Raw genomic sequence first — 23,319 nt, forward strand, 5'->3', positions numbered from 1 at the left:
CCTAGGAAGGCTAACACCTGGGTTTTAGTTGTCGGGGTAGGCCACTGTGATACTGCCTCTACTTTGGCGGGTTCCGGCTTCTGCTTACCACAGCCCACTCTGTGGCCCAGGTACTGTACCTCGGCCATCCCAATACTACATTTAGCTGGTTTTAGGGTCAAACCAGCCTCCCGGATCCTGTCTAGAACCGCTCCTATATGGGCCAAGTGTTCCTGCCAGGTATCGCTAAATATGGCAATATCATCGAGATATGCGCAGGTATAGTCTTGGAACCCATCTAGGAGGCGGTCCACCATCCGCTGGAAGGTAGCCGGCGCGTTTTTCATCCCAAACGGCATGACCTTAAATTGGTACAGGCCGAATGGGGTGACAAAGGCGGACTTAGGGATGGCTTCCGGGGCTAAGGGAATCTGCCAATACCCTTTGCACAGATCAATCGTGGTAAGGTATTGTCCCCTGGCCATCCGGTCTAGTAATTCATCGATCCTAGGCATCGGGTATGCGTCGGATACGGTCTTCTCATTCAGTCTCCTGTAGTCCACGCAAAAGCGGGTCGTGCCGTCCCGCTTTGGTACGAGGACCACTGGAGATGCCCAGGGACTATCTGAGGGCTCAATCACTCCTAACTGTATCATCTCCTCAATCTCTTTGCGCATATTCTCCCGGACCGCTTCAGGGATGCGGTATGGGGTCTGGCGCATGGGAAGTTGACCGGGGGTGTCTACTTGGTGGGTGGCCAGAGGGGTGTATCCAGGTACATTAGAAAAGGTCTCCTGCTTTTCCTGCAGGAGTTGTTGTACCTCGATACGCTCCTGTGGGCTCAACCGATCCCCCAATACAACTGCTCCTAAATCCCCAGCCAGCTGTCCATCTTCTAACAGATCGGGGAGGGGTAGGCTGTCGCTCTCTTCAGAGGTGGGGGCGCAGATAGCTGTCACCTCCTCTGAACGCTCCTGGTAAGGTTTCAGCATGTTCACATGGATCATGCGTCGCCCCCCATTCCCTGCGCAGTGGCCAATTATATACGTGGTGTCACATCGTTGTTCTACCACTTTATAAGGGCCTTGCCAGGCGGCCTGTAGCTTATCGTGTCGGACAGGTTTTAAAATTAAAACTTTCTGTCCGACCTGAAAGCTGCGGTCCCTGGCGCCCCTATCGTACCAGGTGCGCTGACGCGTCTGAGCTGCCTGTAGGTTTTCCTTTACCGTCTTGGTGAGTGCTTCCAGGCGATCTCGGAGGGCCAACACATATGGTACAATAGGGGTACCGTCCACACTACGGTCTCCCTCCCAGTGTTCTCTAATCAAGTCTAGGGGTCCCCTTACCCTCCTCCCAAACAGCAGTTCAAAGGGGGAAAATCCTGTAGATTCCTGCGGCACCTCCCTGTAAGCAAACAGTAAGTGCGGCAGGAATTTTTCCCAGTCTCGGTGAGTCTCGGCGAAGGTTCGGAGCATCTGTTTTAAGGTGCCATTGAACCGTTCGCAGAGCCCATTAGTCTGGGGGTGGTACGGAGCACTAATTATAGGCTTAATTTTGCAGAACTTCCAGAGTTGTTGGGTAACCTCTGCCGTGAACTGAGTGCCCTGATCCGAGATGATCTCCCTGGGTAACCCCATCCGGGAGAAAATCTGCATCAGCGCCTCAGCCACCGTCTCTGCATGTATATTCGTTAAAGCTACCGCCTCGGGGTAGCGAGTGGCATAGTCCACTACGGTCAGGATGTACCGTTTGCCCGAGGGGCTAGGTTTCCGGAAGGGGCCTACAATATCTACGGCAACCCTATGAAAGGGTTCTTCAATTATGGGTAGGGGGTGCAGCCTCGCCTTACGCTTATCCCCCCTCTTTCCCACCTTCTGGCACGTGTCGCAGGTATTACAGTACCTGCGTACCTCCTGGCTAATCCCTGGCCAGAAGAAACTTTGGGTCAATCGATATCTGGTACGGCTGACCCCCAAATGTCCGGATAGCGGAATATCGTGCGCTATCCGGAGTAATTCGGTTCGGTACCTCTGAGGTACCACCAGCTGCCTTGTAGCAATGGGGTCTGACCCATCTATCTGTTTACTTGTTTCCCGGTACAATAGCTGTCTGTCCCATACAAATCTTTCCCCCTCTGCCCCCGGTTGGATAGAGGTGACCTTGTCTCGGTATACCTGTAAGGTAGGGTCAGTGATTACCTCGGCTACAAACTCGTCAGGAGGGGCCCAAGGGATACAGTCTAGGGAAGGGGAGGAATTTCTTACCTGGACCTCCGGCAGTGCGTTGTTTTGTTGGGTGCGGGCCTGTTGCCTGGTGACTACTGGGTGTGCTTCTTCAGTAGTTTGTGGTTCAAATGCGGAGGTGAGTTTGCCCAGATCATTCCCCAGGACCACCTCAGCAGGTAATTGCGGCATTAGTCCCACTTCCACATTCCCGAACCCCGCACCCCAATGCAAATGTACCCTGGCTGTGTCTAGCCGATACACGGCTCCCCCTGCAACCCTGACAGCCACAGTCTTATTCAGCTTGGCCTTGTCCGAAACCAAATGGCTTTGCACCAGGGTGATAGTGGCTCCCGAGTCTCGGAGCCCCTGCATAGGCTTCCCTTCCAGATATACGGTCTGCCTATGGTGCTGGCGGTTATCCGCATGTGCCTGTAAGGGGTTGGCCTCATGCAGCACTTCCCACTGTTCCACAGTCGTGACTGGAACGGCAGAGCTGTAGGGAAGTGGTACCTCGTCCTGGTAATGATGTGCTGCTGCTCTTGGTGGTGGTGGTGGAGGCCCTGGTCGGATCCAGGTGTTGCGTTCCCTGGACTGCGGACAATCTCGCTGGTAATGTCCCCACCTCTGGCATCGGTGGCATTGCACAGAAGCAGGTGTGCGGTATCTCTGCTGCGCTGCTGCTGGTGCTGGTGGAGGAAGGGGTCTTGGTGGGGGTTGAGGGTTAGGAGAAAATGAATTTACCCCTAGTGGCCGCATGGCCGGTTTGGTACCCACTGCCTTGGTTTGTCTGCGAGCATCCATAAAGTCATCTGCCTTTTTGGCAGCCTCGGTGAGGGTGGTGGGGTTACGATCCCTCACCCATTCCTGTAGTTCTGAGGATATACCCTCATAAAACTGCTCCAACAGCAGCATTTGTAACAAGTCCTCCATGGACCTCGCTTTACTCGACTGCATCCACCCAAGAGCTGCCCTTTCTAGTCGGCAAGCCCACTCTGCATGTGAATCTTTGTCCACCTTTTTCAATTCCCTGAAACGTCTCCGGTATGCCTCTGCTGTTATTGCATACCGGGCCAGGATAATCTCTTTCACCCGGTTATAGTTCCTAATTTCCACATCTGGTACAGTGCGGTAGGCTTCCGCTGCCCTTCCTGACAGCCGTCCTGCTAATATGGGTACCCACTCTTCCCTTGGTATGTTATGCAGTGTACACAGTCTCTCAAAGTCCTGGAGGAAGGCATCTATATCCTCCTCTGCTTCCACATACGTTTTAAAAGCTTGATAGGGAATTTTGGGCTTACCCTCTTGTGCCACAGCTCCTGCTGTACTTCTTTCTGGTGTTTGTGGTCTCCTATTTCTCTTCACAAACTCCTGCACCTCTGTCATGGTTTTAGAGATGATCTCTGTGGGTGGGTTTTCCCCATAAAAGGCCAGTCTGTATTGTAACTGCCTTTGGAACTCCTCCTGTTCTGTTTCAGGTCTTTGTTCCGTGGCCTGGACCTCCTCTGCTCTGTATTCTGCCATTACTTCGGTGATAAGCGTTGCTTTGGATTTGCTGCTGGCAGAAACACCTTTCGCTTCCAGAAGGTCTTTCAATGTGGTTCTTTTTAGCGTAGAAAGGTCAATCTCCATTAATCCTTGTTCCTCTGTGAGTCTGGATCCCAGCGCTGCCAACCAATGTAGCGGAGAGCTGATTTCTCGCAGCTATTCTCCACTTTAGATCCAAGGGAGGCTCAGGAACAAGTCATTAGTAAATCCACAGCAGAGTTTCCAGCAGGTAAAAAGGTTCAGCGAAATCCCCACAGCACTCCCAATAACTGGACGACACACAGTTTCAGGAGTAGAACTGACAATCGTTTATTCCAAGGTTTCTTATAAAGCCTGCTCCCATGCAAGGGAGGGAACTACAGTAATTATGACAGTAACCAATACCATTCTTGTTACCTCCCACACATCTCCTCCCCTCAGAGTGAGTCATAATCCCCTTAAGTTGTACAGTACTTTACCCCAAACTTGGATGTACCCCTAAACCATCACATATCCTTAATATCAGGGTACCGCTAGGTAGCCCTGATCTGGGTGAATATAATATCCAAAATTCACCCAGATCGGACCAGGGGTTCGGTAGTTACAGGCAGGGGAAGTTTGACCGACCGCACACGAGTTGGTATCCGAAAAGGGTTCCACGAGAATGGGCCCTGCGGTCGGTCTCCGTTCGGCAGTTAAAACAGGCATTTATAATTGCCATCCACATTTGCATTCACCTAGATAGTGATTCCCTCATTCGGTACTTTATTACTACCGAATGGGGATTCGTTATGTGTCTCCGTTCGGCAGTTACGGAGCTCTGGAGGTCTCAGCGGTGTTTGGTTGTTTGAGTGTCCGATTTGAGTTCCAGGCACTCGACGACCAAACACCGCTGGGATTTTCATGCGTAAGATGGCCGCCGCCACGTGTACGCATGCCGAATGGCGGCCACCCAGATACAATGCTAATGAGCCGGTTAACTTGCGGTTGGAAGGAATGTGAACTTTAATAGCCGGCACACTTCTCTCTGGGGTGGTCCCTCCGTTCGGTAGTTTCCATAAGTATATAGTACGGATGGAAACTACCGAATACCATACAATTCACATAATACACACATGAATAGCAATTTCAACATAGGGAAAACATATACAAACACAGTCACACAGGCATTTTGCAGGACAGGCTCACTGCATTCCGCTACACTGACCAAGCAGGTTGGAGGTGTCTATTTGTAGATCTAGTGATAATGAAGAGAGATTTGGCAGGATTCCTCTGTGGTCCAGAACTGTGTGCAGGGCAAGGCAGGCCACTCCTGCATCAATGGGGAGATTTATCACAGTGATCTGTTATAAAAAGTTTTAAAAGTACCAAAATCAGAGCAATCACCATGGAAATCAGTAGAACCAGATGGTACATTCCATTGGAACACCTATGTTTTTATATATTTTTGCATAACTTTTCAGAACAGAAGATATTGATACATCTTCCCCTATATATCTGAACACACTGAGTCTTACTCACTCTGTATACTATGGAGGAACAAAATGAAGCCTTTACAGAGCTCTGTACATAATTTCATTATTTCTAAGGAACTGCAGAGACTGCCCTCTGCTACTGCCTCTGGAGGTATGCCCCCTGTGGCCATATGTAGGTCTGCAGGTTAAATCTAGAAAACAAATCAAGTAAGTTGTTATTCTTAAATGAGAGCAATGGTGTAGGAAGACAGTTCTATCCCTGAATGTTGTTAACATGAAAATCAGAAATTAAACGCAAAGCCAATAATAGACTGTTGTATAGATTAAAAAAAAAAAAAAAACTTGTGCATATTAAAATTTTCTTTTTAAATATTATTGGTCATTTTAAATAAAACCCATTTGATTTCCTGTTTCCTATTCCCATACATGTATGTTTGAAGCCCATTAGGTTAAATTTTAAGTTATGCAACTGACTTATTACAGCTAAAGGGTAAATAAAGGTCTTAGATTGTTTGTTCGGCATGGAGAAGATAAAAGGAACAATTTGGACCATCTAAAACATCTGTATGATCAGTGCTAGACTCTCCAACAGTTTAGATTGAGCTTCTATATAGCTTCTCATATGAGTCCATTCATATCAATAGGTATTAAACTAAACAGACCCAGACATAGAAGATACATTTTTCTTTTGCTAGTTATACAATGATTACTGTGCTGTGTGATCCTGGATTCTAGTACTTGAGTAAGATAGGAGGGAGTGAAACATTGTCTGACCCCACAAATGTTCCTTGGCCTGAAGCCCTTTGAGAAATGTTAATGTGCATTCAAACTGTTAGCTGTTACTAGTTTCTGAATCACCAGGAACACACATAGGTCCCAATACCTCCACAATACCTTCACTTGGTGTGTTCCTTGTGCTGAACTGGGAGCCATGCAAACACTTCCATTCACCAATGGGCGTCTCATTGTAATCTCTCTGAAGTTGATTTGCAAAACATAACTCTATAAGCGCCAACGATGCCCCCAGCTCATCACTTGACAATGCATAGGGGCTCCTGCTAACAATTAAAGTTACATTTCTCCGTTTTTACTCAGTATATTTACTTTGTGGGACAGAGTACAAAAAGTGATAATATAAATAGCACATTACAAGTCATTGAGACTGTCTGGTGCGTTTACAGACACTCTGGTCACTGGAACAGTGCCTTTATTGATTGTTCTAAGAAGGAAGGTTCAATTCTATAAAAAGCTTCTAGTTAAGGGACAAACAGTACTTTGACACTAACTTGTTATCCTCTGCTAAACCTATTAATTCCATTTATTATATAACAAATATAAATGGAACCTTATCAAACCTCTAAAACCAGGTAGAATGTGTTCCAAAATTATATTTATTCTAGTAAAATATTTATATGGAAATCAAGAGAAGGGTCATTATGTTATTAATGGGTATATATCGTATTATAGAGAGGGGGAATCGGATATATAAATATAAAATCTATATAAATCTAAAAAAAATACTAAAATATAGATAGAGAGAGATACATGAAATAGAAAGATGGATAGATGCTTTAAAGGGTAGACAGATAAATGTAGGGAGATGGATAGATGGATGGTTTGATGAATAGATAGATGGAAATATAGATAGATGGATAGGCAGACATATAGACAGATACATACACAGACAGATAGATAGACAGACAGCTCTACTAGAAATATTTTAAAATATTTTACTATCCTTTAGTACAGTCCTTCACTCTGAGTTCCTCCTAGAATGGGTGCTTCTAATTGAAAAAAACTATATTAGGCAGAAAGATAGGGAGGCAGAAACCGAGGCAGAAGGAGTAAGGGGGCGGGGGAGGGGGGGGAGAGCAGACTGAAAGAATCTGGACCATCCTAAGACTCCTATCAGCCTCAGACAGTACATCCCACTGGACCCCAGGAAAACAAAAGGTCTGGGAATAGGAGGGTGGCTAATGTGTATATTATTATTATTATTTATTATATGTAAATTATGATTTGCATGTGTGTATCTGTGGGTGTGTCAGTGTGTATATACGTGTGTATGTGTGTGTCAGTGAATGTGTCTGCATTCCAGCATTCAAATGCACCACTACATACAACACTACATACAAACACATTATTGTATTCAAAATCCAACAGTAGATAAAAATAAGGAAACCTTCCAGGGAGAAAGTGTCAGGTTACTCTTAAAGTGGGGGGAGGGGGAGTAACTCCCAGAATGTATAAACTGTAATAAAGAAAAGAGAGACAAAAGGGTAAACCGTTTAGGAGGTAAACCCCTCTGTGTTACGAGTTACCCTTTTGTCTCTCCTTTCTTTCTTTCTTACAAAAGTCAACATTATATACAAACGCATTCCTGCATTCAAATGCCAACACTATACACAAAACCACAACTGCACTCAAACAACAACACTACCTACAAATACACCAATACATTCTCACACACATACACATTCAAACACGCAAACACTGCTCACAAATACAACCCTGCAAGGATTAGCAAATGGTAGATCCCCAGCTGGCTTAGCATTGCGGGAGTTGTACAGCAGATGGGGATCTACCTGTTGTCCGTCCTTACGCTGGAAAGGACTCAAAACTATTTCTTGCACTAGGACCCATTTTTTAAATCAGTTTCGTCTCTTGACAGATAAATAGATCCTTTTTTGCTTCATGCCAATATGCCATGGTGTAAGCTTCCACCAGACCATTATGCTGTCTATTTTATATTTTAAGCTGTAATTGTGTTTATTTATTCATTATTTATAAATGTCTTGTTTATCCTCTAGATTGTCAGCTCATGGGCTGTCTTCCATTGCACTCAATGTGTTAAAGCCGTGGCAATTTCTCTACTCCCTCTGTGTCACGCTATCTGATGTACTATTTATCCGTCTATAAACCTGCCTATGTCTCTGCTCCCTTTGTTTGTAAAGGGTTCTGGATAAGAATGTTGTATAAGATCTGTAAATAAATAAATTATATACAGTTTGATTGCCTATTTATACATCATTTTTTTTTGTTTTAAATCAAAATGCACCAACATATTCCCCAACACTGTACAATGAATGGGTAAATAAAACAAGTGACTGATCGCAAATTTAGCACCCTATGAAACAACAGAGGGGCTTGCAAAAAAAAAAAAATCTCACAGTCTAGACAAATAAATGGCAATGTAATGACCGTGTGCTTTATCGGAGCACATAAATCTTTAGGATGTGCTCGTCACTGCCTCACACGTAACCATGTGCTGCTCTTTACTGTTCTCCAATAGGTCATTGCCTGTGAGCAGCAATATGATTATTCGTATGATGTGCGATGTGACGTGTGGTCTCTTGGAATAACAGCAATCGAGTTGGCTGATGGAGACCCCCCTCTTTCTGCTATGCACCCAGTAAAAGCTCTCTTCAAGATCCCCAGGTACAACACTAGATGGCTGTCTTCACTCACTGGATATTTTGTAACATTTCAAAATAAATGTAAAAAAAAAATCTAACTATACATTTCCAAAACACAAAGGAAATGATGGATTGACATATCCCATCTGCTCATTTGCATGCAATTACCCATAATCCCCTCCTGTAGTTAACTACAGCTGACTATGCTAGGCGTTTGTTTTCTAAAGACCTGTAGTCCTATCCATTGCTTTTTATGTTTTTACAATTTTGTTTAACTGCCCATGATTTGCAGATGAATATTTTTTTTTTTTTTATAAATAAAAAATAATTCATGAATTTTGCAAAATCATTTTCCAAACTAGTATACATGATATTATAATATAAACTTGGGATTCGTTTAGTGTTTTTTTCTATCTTTCTGTTGTATTGTTTTAATACGTTTGATGAAGCATTACCTGTAATGATGGTATATTCCTTATTTGCTGTACATATTTGAGTACTGAAAATTTGACATTTTATATTTCTGAAAACACGGAATGTCAACACTCAATATCATTCATCAAGTGAAATAATTACATTGTGTGTGTATCTAACGGAAAAATAAAATGGCAATCTATCACAGGGTTCAGATTCTCGATTAGATTTACTGTCTAATAAAATATGGAGACTCTTGATCTCGCCTTATTACATGTACTGATGCAAATAATTGTACTTGCTGTGAAAACAATGCGAATGTTTGAACTTTGCCGTTTTCACATTCATACAATTATTTTAGGCTATTACATCTTCTCGTGATTGCAATTTGCATTTCTGATTAGTTCAATTTATATGCAGATGAGATAGTGCGTCACAATGTTATCTATGTAATCCCAGCCTGGACTTCTGTAACGCACCAGCATGGGGGAAAAAAATGAATCATATCAAGGCCGCAGCCTTGTCATTGCTCAAGTGTAAAACAGGTCAGAGCAATTAAAGCAGACAATAGAATGCTTTGGATTTACATAATAAATAAATAGCACCAGCGATAGACAGATTTATTTCCTGATGGAATAATGGATGTGCTTAGATGGGAACAAATGATGATACCCTTTGCTTCTTTGATGATTTGTACTTGAGGCGGCCAAAAGGTGCATCCCCAGCTGCTGTAGAACGTCATGTCATGTTCTTACGGCTGGCCAAGCTTCATAGGAGTTGCAGTTCTACAATAGACTGAGATCTAAATTTTTTGCCATCTTGGTTTGTATCTGTTTCCTTGTGACAGATAAATGTGGGGAATATCTTACCACTACATCCCAGGGGGTGGAGGTATATTTTTTTTCCTCCAGCGTTTGTAAACTTGCCATTTAATTTTCTACACCGTATAGAAAATGACTTATCACACATGGCCGTTTTGAGTAGTTACACTCTCAAGGTTGTTTACTAATGTAAGAATTCAAAATTAATTTCAAAATTAATTCCACAGTATCTGAACTGAAACATGAATGACTTTTTTGAATTTGGTTATTTTGACCTTTAATTGGCACGTTGATAAATGAACCTTGCTACACCCATGGCTGTCAATCAGCTGTCAGCTGTTACTTCCTGGTTGTTGCTTAGCCCAGTGGAGATAAACTCAAGAGTAAAGCAATTGCTCAGACCATCTGCCTTGTAAAGACGTCTTATAGAGCTGCATTGGGAAGTCTGTGATTTTACAGCCACAGGGAGTCTGCCTAAGCGTGTGATTGGACAGACACAGAGAGCCTGGGTGGGGTTAGAAGGGCAGGGCTTGCAAACGCTGCAGATAATAAATCTGCAGCTTTTGCTAGCTGTTTTTAGATATTCCCCAATGACACAGTAAAGGGAATATAACAGTGGGGCTTATTCACTATGCAGTGAATTGAGTAGCTGAGAAAATCAGATTAATTATCCAAATTGTAACACACTCTCCATGGGCTTTTATGCCTTGATTTTTCTCAAACTGCTTGCCAGTTTACTACAAATCAAACATTTTGTTTAGTGAACAAAACCCCATGTATTGTATTTCCTTTTCTCCATTTAAAATGTCTATCTTTTGTGGGCTGGCATTTCGGATTGCTGTATCTAGATAGCAAGACGGGATCAAGTCTGAAATGAGAAATTTCTCCATTGCTATTGAATGTGTGATGCCTGAAATCCCTTGCTAGACTGATCTGTCAGTCTATTAATATATCACACTTCAAAAATAAGTCACAAACCGACTCATTTATAAACATGTCAGAAGCCAGAACCTGCAGCCTATAAAGGATCCAAGTGCATGCGCCAAAAATGTATAAAATAAAAGAAACAGTATAATTATTTAAACCTTGTTTCATCCTCACTCATAATCGCACTCTGAAATGGATGGAGTGGCAGTGCCCCCAATTGCCGATCCTCACCTGATTAGAATGACTTCCCACAATTCATAGTATGTGGGTGCCCCATGAAAGTTGTAAGATGTCACAACATCACTTTAAGGCATTATTGTTGGACACAAATTTGCTGCAGATCACCATGACTGCAGTACCTCCATACCAATGGGTAGCGGGTATGGTGAAGGTGCCAAAATAATAGACATGTGCAATTCGTTTTGGTCCGAATTTAAATTCGGATGAATTTCAGCAATTCAGAGGCTTCAGAATATCAGAATTGCCGAATTTCCGAAGTGGCAAATTTCAGAAGTGCCGAACCGAACCAAATTGCTGAAGTGCCGAATTGCTGAAGTGCTGGTTAGGGGTAGGGTTAGGGTTAGAATTAGGTAATGGTTATGGGTAGGATTAGGGGTAGGGTTAGGGGCAGAGTTAGGGTTAGCGGTTAGTGTAGGGTTAAGAGTAGGGTTAAGGTTAGGGAGTAGGGTTAGGGGGTAGGGTTATGGTTAGGGGGTAGGGTTAGGGGGTAGGGTTAGGGGTAGGGAATTGCGGAAGTCCAGAATTCCCGAATTGCCAAATTTTGGAAGTGCTGAACCGAACCAAATTGCAGAAGTGCCAAAGTGCCGAACTCATGAATTTCGAAAGTGCCGAACCGAACCCAACTCCCGAATTCCTGAATTGCCAAAGTCCCGAATTTCAGAAGTGCCGAACCAAACCGAACTTTTTGCCCATGCACATGCCTACAAAATAATATTACTTTAGAAATAACTTTGAATCTCTATATTTGCTGGTAAATTGACCAGCACAATTTATAGGTGAAATTTTACATTTTGTAAAGTGACCCCAAATCACTGACTTGACAAAAAACTAAAAATATATCATTATTAATTAGTGGGGTAATAGCTTCTGGATCCAAGAAGTTGCCTCATATCTTATATAACCATGTACTTCCTCTTGTGTCACATACTCAGCATATATCCTTAAAACCAAGAGAAAGAAACAACTGGAAACAACATTGAATAATGCTTAAAGAGACGCTCGAGACACCATAACCACCTCATCTAAGTAAAGTTGTTATGGTGCCTGAAGGCCCCTGGTGACAGCTAATGGTTAAGCATTAAGCTATTTTTGAATGGTTTAACGCTGAATGAAGATCCCTGTATAGCCGCAGCATGGCCACCACTGGAGGTATGGCTAAACGGATTGCATTAGTCTGAGCAGCAGAGAGAGAAGTGGTTACGGCATTCTAAATTGGTCTCACACCGAACATGTGAGCCAGCGCCAGGAGACTCCAGGCACCATAACTGCTGCAATGAGATGAAGTATTTATATCATGATGCCTATTGTGTCCGTTTAATATTGTGCAAGTATTACACTTTACAGTTTTATTTGCCATATTAAAAGTTTATTCTCCATCTAAATATCTTCTAAAATCACTTCATTTGGTGTAATACTATTAAGGTTAAATCACTAATGGCAGACTATCTACTAGCTGAATTTTCTTTTTCCCCATTAAATCGTGCTTTGTTGGGGTTTTTGGAAGACTGAAATTGAGACTCACTTTGTGTAAAGGCTATGGACACATAAACATATTATGTAAATTAATGATTATTGCAATTCTGTGCACGTCCCAGCAACAAAATGATAGATTTGATCTATCACTCTATGATTGATGGCTCTCTTTACCCAAAATATTCTGCCTCACCCAGCCACATGTTTACTGTTCCATCTTTTCTGACAAAGACATCCTGGCTACTACAATCCCTAAATTCATTCACATCTAACAATCTTGGGTTAAAGCCACCCCCATCCTCTTTTGCCCTTACTTATCATTCGGTGCACATGGTCCCTGAACAAATTCTAGCTAAAGCACTTTTGTATTTTCTGCCACTTTTCTAATATAGATCCTGTGAACACAGAACTAAGAATAAAGGCTTTAGAATCACCTTCCCAAGAGTAGAACGTGTAATCAATAACAAAACAACACAGGCTTCATATTAGAATTGATTATTTAACAAAAACTATGCTAATATCTCATTATTGTTTAAAGCCACGGGGCCGAAGGAACGAAATTACAAACTATGGTTGAGTAACTCACACATTGTGCCCTTTACACTGGAAGAGGCGAGTCTTCAAATATTGTAACCCAAATAGTGTAGGATTGACCTTCTAAGCTATAGTTAGGGGTCTTTATAACTCAAATCAATAATAATTCATGACTTTTAATGTTTTATTGTATTAGTAATGATGACTAACGTTAGAAATCACCAAAACTAGCCAAACAGTCCACACATAAGGATCTCAGAATGATCAAACAGGTAGATCATGGAAAGCACATATTTTAGTGTAGGAAAATGGTTAACGACGTGTAATAAAAATATGTGCAGTCCTCATACGTCACAGGGAATCCAAAATCTTCAAGCACATGTCAATTAATGCAGATTCTATTTCCCTAAGGGGAGTCAGAAGTTAAAAAAAAGTTTAAAAAAAACAATGAACAATGGACGAGTTTCGCACCTGTCGTGACACTTTATCAAAGTGTATTAGTAATGATGACTAACGCTAGATCTGTTGATTATAGTAATTTTTGCCATTGTTGGATTGCATTTGTGACTCATACACATTAAAAATATCATATTGAACTTTTAAAAGCTGCTAAGAAAAAGAGCGGCATTGCTTATATCACATTGGCTTAAAAAAGAACAATGCTCTTCTAGACTTGTCCCCTTAGATCTGTGGTTTACCTAATTACCATTGCATTGTGCATCTCATTAACGTGGAGATATTGTAAATGCAAAGATTTGATGGAAGTATATCTTGTTACCAGTAAAATACAATTCAGTAATTCTTGGGGCAGCATTTGGGTCAAAGGAGATTTAATACTGAACCTTGCAAATAAAATAAAATAAATAAAAAAAAAAAACCAAAAAACAGTTACTCACCTTTAACGTTTCCAACAACACACTGTTTAGTGGGACTGCACAGAGTGCCAGGCAGACATTTCATTCATAAGAGTGAAATCCTAGAAAATACGATACATGCAATTCCACGAAAAGTTTCCACTTTTCAGTGAATCAGCCTATGGCAAAATATTGTCAGAGCTGCAGCCCATGTCTCAGCTCTCTCCTCTGGGAGAATAGGAAGACCAAGTTGAACGTGCATGCAAAACTTGGACAAAATTAATATAAGCAGCCCTGAACTCTTGCGCTGGGCTGCCTGATTGACAGCTCTAAGAGGTAGGCTTAGAAATACAGAGAATGTTACAACTTGTTCAGAGATGAGAGTGGCAGAGTGGCTACATGGTTCTCTATGCACCACCAACTTTGCAGTTATGCCTAGTGTGGCCCTTGTAGTATGTGAATTTGGTATCATGCATTTAACAATTTGAAGGTACCGCAAACAACTGGTGCACTTTAGAAGAAGCTTTTTTGTATAATAGAATGAATTAAAAGTAGCTATATATCTGCTTGTTATTCTATGTAACAGATTTGTGCTATGTGTTATAAGATTTATCAGTAGCTATGGTTTAGCTGTCTTTTCATAATTCTTGGTTCATCAGAAAATGTAAGGTGCATTAACAGCAGACCCTAGTGCTAAATATATATTGGGAGAAATGTACAGAGGCAAAAACAGGTACTATTCTGGGACAAAGAGCTAAATCACCATGGAAACCAATAGATTGCCTCTCGATGTTTAGTACTTTGCTCTCAGAATAGCACCTGCTTTGCCTTAATAAATCTCCCCCTTTGTGTTCTGCTGCTAAGTGGCCATTGCCTTCAGAGCAGTCTGGAATATGAAACACAGCAATTACCTTGCGTTGCTTACTAACGGAAAACGAACACACGCCAGGCTGACTGACAGCCTCTCTGGCCGGCCCCTCTCAGGACACACAGTGGAGGAAACACTCTGCATGGTCCTAGAGCCCTCATCACATTGCAAACACATCTAATGATCTGCTTACTTGGTGCTGGCTGGGGTCATTTCCATGTTTTTCCCAATCTGGGATAACTGGGAAGAAAATCAAGATGGTGGGAAAGAAGCCTACAATTGGGGCAGTCTCGCCAAGATCTGGACAATTGGGGCATCCATTCAGGGTAAAGGAGTTATTAAATATATAACGAGACAGATGTTTGACAGATGCTGAGCAGATTTATCAAAGTCATCTTGGTAACCAGTTAACATAAATTTTATTGCCAATTTTTAAGTATCAAGATAATCAAATGAACGTGATTTTTAACATTTTGGAATGAACCAGGAATACCTTGTCACATATGTGTTTTATAGGCATGTGCATGGGAAAAACTTTAGTTTCGGTTCGGCATTCCGAAATTCGGGACTTCGGCAATTCGGGTCTTCGACACTTCGGAACTTCGGCCACTTCGGAACTTTGGCACTTCGACACTTCGGCACTTCGACACTTCGGAAATTCGGTAATTTCGGAACTTCGGTAATTTCGGAACTTCGGGACCTCGGCAATTCGGCACTTTGGCAATTCTGCATTTCGGAACTTCGGTAACTTCGCCACTTCGGGACTTCGGAACGTCTCTTGCAGCCGCTTGGTAGATAACTCCCTAATTCCCACGGTATTAGGGAGTTATCTACCAAAAGGCTGAAAGACCTAAATTAGTCTTTCAGCCAAATTTACTAATACTAAGTAAAAATTACTTAGTATTAGTAAATTGTGCCCCTACTCGCTATACCGCGAGTAAGGGCATGTCTATTAAACAGTGAGCACTGAGTCCCCTCTCCTGAGCCCCCACCTTTTAAACTAAAGGGGTGGGGGGCGATTAAGTATCCAATCAGAGAGTTATGAGTCAAATTACAGAGCGTGGGAAAATTCCAAAGAACTTTCCCACGCTGTGTAAAATGACACAGAACACTCTGATTGGTGGATTTCAAACCAACCAATCAGAGTGCTGTGACAGGTAAATGTAGAGACTTACCTGTCAGTCTTTTCATTTACCTGTCAGAGCACTCTGATTGGATGGCTTGAACCCACCAATCAGAGTGTTCTAAGCCTAATTGCAGGGTGGGGCAAGGCTTTATAAGCCTTCCCCCGCCCTGCAGAGCTCAGTCTGCGCGGAGCCCTCGCCGGGTGAAGAAGGATTATTTTTTAGAGCTCTTTTTTTTTTTTTTAAGTGCGTCGGTTATTATGGCTTTTTATTTGGCCTTTTTTGGGGCTGAAAAAATAAGATTTTTTTGAAGAAAGAAAACATCAAATGGTAAGTTTTATTTATTTATTTTCAGGTACTTAGTTAAATGGTCCCCCCTCATTATTTTTAGGGTGAGCGGGGTAGGTAGGGGTTAATTTTTTGGGGAGGGGAGTGACTAGGGGTTTGGGGACCCCTAGTCACCCGGGGGAGGGGGGTTATTTTTTTTTACTTAGGGCCCCCATCCACCGCTCAGGGGTGGGAGCCAGGGGGGAGGACATTAGGTCCCCCCCCCTAATTAGTATTTTAGGGCCCCCACCCACCGCTCAGGGGTGGGGGCCATGGGGGAGGACATTAGGTCCCCCCCTAATTAGTATTTTAGGGGCCCCCACTCACAGCTCAGGGGTCTCAGGGAGGAGGACATTAGGTCCCCCCCTAATTTGTATTTTAGGGCCCCCACCCACCGCTCAGGGGTGGGGGCCAGGGGGGAGGACATTAGGTCCTCCCCCTCATTCTAATTTAGGGCCCCCACCCACCGCTCAGGGGTGGGGGCCAGGGGGGAGGACAATAGGCCCCCCCTAATTAGTATTTTAGGGCCCCCACCCACCGCTAAGGGGTGGGGGCCAGGGGTTAGGACATTAGGTCCCCCCCAATTAGTATTTTAGGGCCCCCACCCACCGCTCAGGGGTGGGGGCCAGGGAGGAGGACATTAGGTCCCCCCCATTACTTTACTTTAGGGCCCCCACCCACCTTTCAGGGGTGGGGGCCGGGGGGGGCATAGGTCCCCCCTTCAGGTTAGGAGGGCGAGGGGGATGTTTTTTTTTTACAGTGAGCAGCCACATGCTGCTCACTGTTTAATAGACATGCCCCTACTCGCGGTATAGCGAGTAGGGGCATAATTTACTAATACTAAGTAATCTTTACTTAGTATTAGTAAATTTGGCTGAAAGACCAATTCAGGTCTTTCAGCCTTTTAGTAGATAGCTCCCTAATACCGTGGGAATTAGGGAGTTATCTACTTATTCATTCCTGTCATTACACTGACTGGCCAGGTAACTTACATTTGATATGAATGTATGTTACTTGATTGTTGTAAGTGTTGCAAATGCTTACAGCTGAATCCTGGCTATGTTTGTATACTTTTTATTTAAAAATGTATACAATATAACATTCTTCTTTTTTCACTGGGTAAGTATATTAGTACTTGGGCAATACTGTGCTTCGGAACTTCGGCAATTCGGCAATTCGGCACTGCGGCACTTCGGAACTTCGGCAACTTCGGAACTTCGGCACTTCAGCAGTTCGGAACTTCGGCACTTCGGCACTTCGACACTTTGGAAATTCGGTAATTTCGGAACGTCGGGATTTCGGCAATTCGGCACTTCGGCAATTCGGACATTCGGAAGTACCCGAATGTCCGAATTGCCCGAAATTCATCCGAATTCATATTCGGCCCGAAACGAATTGCACATGTCTAGTGTTTTAGGCCTTCACATTTACACCAGATGAATGAAATGCGTCCTTCTTTATTTGCTCATCCCTGAAATGTGTTTGCCATTTCTACAGATGATTTTTATTTATACAATCCTTTTTTGTGTAAAAATTACTGGATTATTTAATTCATTCCCTGTTAACATACATATGGCTTGCTTTAGAAATCTCTAATATCTCAGGACACCATCACTCTTATTCACTAAAGTGAGAATTGTCATGTATTCAAAGTGAATCTAAACATTAGAGGGACACTATAGTCATCGAAACAACTTTAGCTTAATGAAGCAGTTTTTGTGTACAGATCATGTCCATGGAGTCTCACTGCTCAATTCTCTGCCATTTAGTAGCTAAATCATTTTGTTTATACAGCCCTAGGCACACCTTCCTGCATGTGACTTTCACAGCCTTCATAAACACTTCCTGTAAAAAGTAATCTAATGTCTATACTTCCTGTATTGCAAAGCCTGTTTAATTTAAAATGTATCTCCTGCTCTACTTATAGCTTGCTAGACCTTGCACGAGCTTCCTGTATGTAAGTAAAGTAACATTTATAGAGCAGTAGATACAAACTTTTAACTCCTTAAGGACACATGACTTGTGTGACATGTCATGATTCCCTTTTATTACAGAAGTTTGGTCCTTAAGGGGTTAAAGTAAGTTACATCTGATTGAAAATGAAAGCATTTCTTTCATGCATGCTGTGTGGGTCGGAGCTAGGGGAGGTGTGGCAAGGGCTGCATAAATAGAAATAAAAGTTATTTAACTCCTAAATGGCAGAGAATTGAGCAGTAAGACTGCAGGGGCATGTTTTATAAACCAAACCTGCTTCATTAAGCTAAAGTTATTTTGGTTACTATAGTGACCCTTTAAGGCCAAAATAGCTGAACTGGAAGCTTAGCTGACCTTGAGAATATTTCTAGTTTTCTACTAGGCTACTTTGGCCTTAAAATAGAAATTCCCTTTGAATTGCTGTCAATTCTCATTTTAGTGGATAACCCTTCATTAGTTATTTTCTGTAAAAATAATAATCTTTCGAGCATTATTTTATTAATATTCATGTTTGTTTCAAAGCAAGTTCAGAATTCTAATAAAAAAGATTAAAATTATACAAAAATAAAACATATACATATTCAGAATGATAGCTTTCGATCGGCTGTGCACTAAAACTAGGGTGAAAACTAAGCTTTGTTTTTTTCTCTCGTCAAAGTAGACTATTAAATCTGGTGCCTAAATAAGAGCCTTGATTGCTCTAAGACGGAAATAAATCATACTGAGTGGACGATGAACCATGAAATGATTCTGTTAACATGTCATCTGTCCAGAATATATTTCTAAAATCAGAGAGAAGGTTTTAAATTATAAAGAAAATGTGGTCTAAAATATGATAATAATTTGGGAATTGATACAGTTTACTTCACTCCATGCTGTACCCAATTTCACATTCTGTCACGGTAGAACAGAGTCCCTGAAGTTAATGGGGGAACCAGCTAACACGTGCGCAATGAAATAGAATTAAAAATTACAGCGATGTGTATGTTTGATTGCTGTTGAAGTTAATCATTTGAAAGTGGAATTGTCTCATGAGTTCTTCAGTCTACGATGTTAAATGGTGGGTATTATATCATGTAGATACGATCTTGGCAGCTGGCAGCAGGCTGGTAGTTTAGAAAGATGACTAACGAATGTCTTTTAGTGTTTCAAAAACAGGATGACGTTTTGTGTGGAAAATAGTTGTTTCTTTTAAAGCACCATTTAGCCCCCCCCCCTCCCCCTTTGCCCTCCTAAATAAAGTAAAATCTTACATTTAATCCAGTCTGTGCTGGCTCTGCCCTTGATCTGCCTCCTTGGCTGGCATCATCAGAAGTTTCCCCGCAGGAAAGCATTCGATTGGCTGAGATTGTCAAGGAGGTGAGGCATTAAATCAATTCATCTCTATGAGGAAAGTTCATTTTCTCCATACAAAAGGTGGAGACACTGAATGTCAGTGCAGCACTACCCCAATAAGCACCTCTAGTAGCCATCTAAGGAGTGGACACTGGAGGTGTCCCTAGGCTGCAATGTAAACACTGCCTTTTCTCTGAAAAGTCAGTGTTTACTGTGAAAAGCCTGCAGGGACTGACTATACTCACCAGAACAACTTTGTTAAGCTGTAGTTGTTCTGGTGACTATAGTGTACATTTGATGTAATTTTTAGGTGACTAGATCCCATTTGGGTGGTTCAGATTACATATTGTCCCCTCCAGAGTGTTCTGTTGCAATAAACATTGACATTGTAATTCTTTGCATTTCCTATTGTTCAAGCTTTGAGGTGATCCCCCAAAAGAGAAATGTGCCTGCACCTGCCGAAACCCACCTTTATTTGTGATGCCTAGTTGCGTTTTCGGTGGTACAGAGCTTATGGGTGCCCAAATGCAGCTGTACCTCTCATTGTGCAGTTGTTTTTAATGAAATCTACTAAACTCGCCAGTCGCCAGTAAACCCTTTTGCAATTCTTAATGAGAGAAACTGGAACCCTTAGTGATGCCTATTGATGTTGTTACGAATGATATCCACTGTAATACTCCTTGAACCCTATAACTGCTATTACTATTGAGAGCAACTGTAATCTCTGTTGACCTCTGCTGCTGTTAGCAATTAGAGCACCATGTGATCCAATAATGTAATTGTTACGAATGAGAGCAAATGCATTTTCCCATAACTTTTTTTAGATTTTTTCTTATGAGAGCAACTGCATTCCTTCATGACCTCTATTGCCTATGCTATCAATGAGATCAACTGCATTTCGATTAACCCCTGTTGCCTTCGTGACCCCTGTTCCCTATGTTAATAGTGAGAGTACCTGCAACCCCTCCTTGTTCCATAGTGCCTTATTCTAATGAGAGCAACTGCTTCAGTTACCGTCTTACACTTTGATTTCCTTTGATAGGTTTTGGTTCTGTTGTTTTCTCTTCTCTGGAGGAAGTTATTGTGAGCTTTTGATGCAGAGTCTATGCATATCGTCAGGCTGATAATTTTGTTGAACTTGAAAATAATGAGATATGCCCTTGTGAGAATATTTCAGTCAGGGAACACTTCAGAACCCAGAATTACCTGAGTGGTTTCTATATATGGAGAAAACGCAGTGTCCTTAAAAGGAAATAAGTCAGCAGTTCAGTGTGTTCCCTGTATGAATTTTTTATTTTTTTTTAATTTACACAATTTTAATGGTGTATCATTTATCCATTTAACTTTGACGAAAACCTGAGGGATGGAGAATAAAAAGTATCAGAGACGATAGCATAGCCCTTATCTTGAAATACATCAGATTGGTTCTATAATATTGGCATAGGATGAATAACCTCATGTACAAAATATGTGAATAAAAATGGGGATATACCCGGTTTATAAGTATTTTTAAGAAACCTGTGGCCATTTTTTATGTAAATATTATTACTACGTTTGTCATGCTTCCTACATATAGTAGATGCAGTTACATGGCTACAGCCAGGCTTTTGTATTATCTAAAACACTGCAGATCTTTATACACCAGGATATAATCTTGACCATGTAGATTTCAGTACAGTGTGAATTCTCTGGGCGATGCATAGGGACTAACTGGATCCCTGGCAAAATGTGTTTCTTCATCTGGTGAAGCCTGGAGTTAAAGTGAAGGTAAGTGTGGGATAACAAAAAAAGAACCTGTGTTTTTCACTCTAAAACAGAGGTAAGAGGTTAAAAAAACAAAAACTCCAAGTTTTTGGAAAGAAATATTTGCCTCAAGGATGGTCAGAAACAATTTGACATCAATTACACATATGAAATGTCGAATTATGGCTTGAATATGACCAGTGGCAAAAAAAAGAGGGATTTTCAATTCTTAATCTGCAGCTAACCAGAAGTTATAGATAGGTTTTTCCTCAGTCATTCCTGGTCTTTCAAGGGGCTTATGGGACAAGTAGTTGAGAATATTATTCATTAGAAAAAATATTAAACTGCTCAACCTGCTAATAGCTGCCATGGTGCACGTTCTAGTATGCTTAGGCCCACTTGATGGCGCTTAAAGCCACCTGGTCGGCAAGCGTGCAGTGTAGTGTAGTGTGTCTCCTATCCAGGTTTGCTGAGTGATGAGGCAGCCTGGGCCTTAGCATGTGTTGTAGGTATCAGTGCTGCCGGCATCCTGTGTTGTCAGTGAGTGGGTCCCTGTTAATGTGAGTGTGAAGTCAAGCCTGCAAGGAGCAGCCCCATTCCTGGCCTGTTAACGAAGTGGTGTGATAGAAATGTGGTATAATAATGAGGTGGTGTGCCTCGTGTGTGGTAAATACATGCTGCGTTAATAGTGAGTCAGAGTCCGCTTGTGTAGGATAAGTCCAATCGCTGTGAGATCCTCCATGGGTGTGAGGCTGGACTACGTCTTCCGACCTCATTGTCAGCCGATCCCGGTGCTTGGCGGGCTGGAAACCGATGCTTGAGGTGCTCGGGGAGTGGTGGTAATCCGCGGGCAGAGTGAGGCCTCTCCCCAGCCCCAGGCCTGGTTTGGGGTCGGCAGCGATGTCCCGCAGACCCGGGAATTCCGCAGGTCCGGGTCTCTCCCTGTGCGGGCGCCATGAAAGGCCCTGATCTTACTCTTCCGCCGCCAGCGGCGGGCGGCCCTCCGGCGGTGCGGGTGTTGCCTCGGAGGGGGACTCAGCCCGGGTGGGCGTTGGACGCGTGGTGCGTGGGTTGAGCAGGGTGATGAGCCCAGGACAGGCCCACTCCGCTCCACGGCCTCAGGTTCCACTGCCCTTCCTTGCTGTATATGAGGCAATTGGGCAGTAGAGCGTTGCTTCAGTTTCTCACCGAATCGGGTGAAAATTATATCCAGCTGCGTGAGTAGTGGCTGGTGAGGTATGGGCTCTGATGGCAGGCACGTGTCCACCTTTTCACAGGGCCCGGTGTGGTCGGAGCCCGCGATGCGGTATGTGGTAGGAGACGCTGATGGTTTACTTGCCGGGTCGTTGGGAACCGGGATAACCCCCGCCAGTCCATAGGGGGGGGGGGGGACAGGAACCCAATCCGGGAGCAGCCTTGCGTTGTGGTGGCGGCGGGGAAGCGGCCGTCTCCTCCGGGCCAACCATGCTACTAGGCCGCAAAATACGTTTGCTCGGAACCGGCTCGTAAGTCCACATGTTTGGTATCTACTGGAAGCGTAGAGAGTCCCCTTCGGTGCTGAGGTCCGATTTTACCGGTTTGCTGGTTCTGTGCTCTGTAATTTAAGTGCATTTAGCATGAATATGCAGGAGCTGCTGCAATGTGCGTCCGCTGCTGTCCGCGGTCAGGCCCCGCCCCTCTCCTGTATGATTTTTAATCAACTATACTCACTGCCTATTCGAATCTGATATGTTTCACAGGCTTAATTTTTCTGATAAGTTACTAAATTATCATTAACGATTACTGAAAATATGATATTACCCATTTCTTTAAAATATATCTAATTAATCTGTCTAATCAATAAAAGCACTGTCCTCTGTCTATATCTATCTATCTATCTATCTGTCTGTCTGTCTGTCTACACAAGTAGCTTTAAATAAATATAAGATCAAAAAAACTCTGCACTCAAAGATTCTTAATATATCCAGTCCGTGCCTGATGCTTAATCCAGCAAAAATTGCAAAAGTTAGACAAGGATAGCATTTTAGGGCTTGATATTCAAAACTAAAACCTTAACTTTTATTAAA

At 42.7% G+C, this 23,319-nt stretch overlaps 1 protein-coding gene across 1 annotated transcript in view; it reads left to right on the forward strand.

The window, feature by feature from the left end:
- Positions 1–23,319, forward strand: part of MYO3B (myosin IIIB) — a 382,767-nt gene that overhangs the window by 105,026 nt on the left and 254,422 nt on the right. The window contains exon 7 of the mRNA XM_063429713.1: positions 8,496–8,641. Coding sequence (XP_063285783.1) covers positions 8,496–8,641 — 146 coding nt within the window. The remainder of the gene's footprint in view (positions 1–8,495; positions 8,642–23,319) is intronic.

The sequence above is a fragment of the Pelobates fuscus genome, chromosome 8 (assembly GCF_036172605.1).
Source record: "Pelobates fuscus isolate aPelFus1 chromosome 8, aPelFus1.pri, whole genome shotgun sequence".
Classification (NCBI taxonomy): Eukaryota; Metazoa; Chordata; class Amphibia; order Anura; family Pelobatidae; genus Pelobates; species Pelobates fuscus.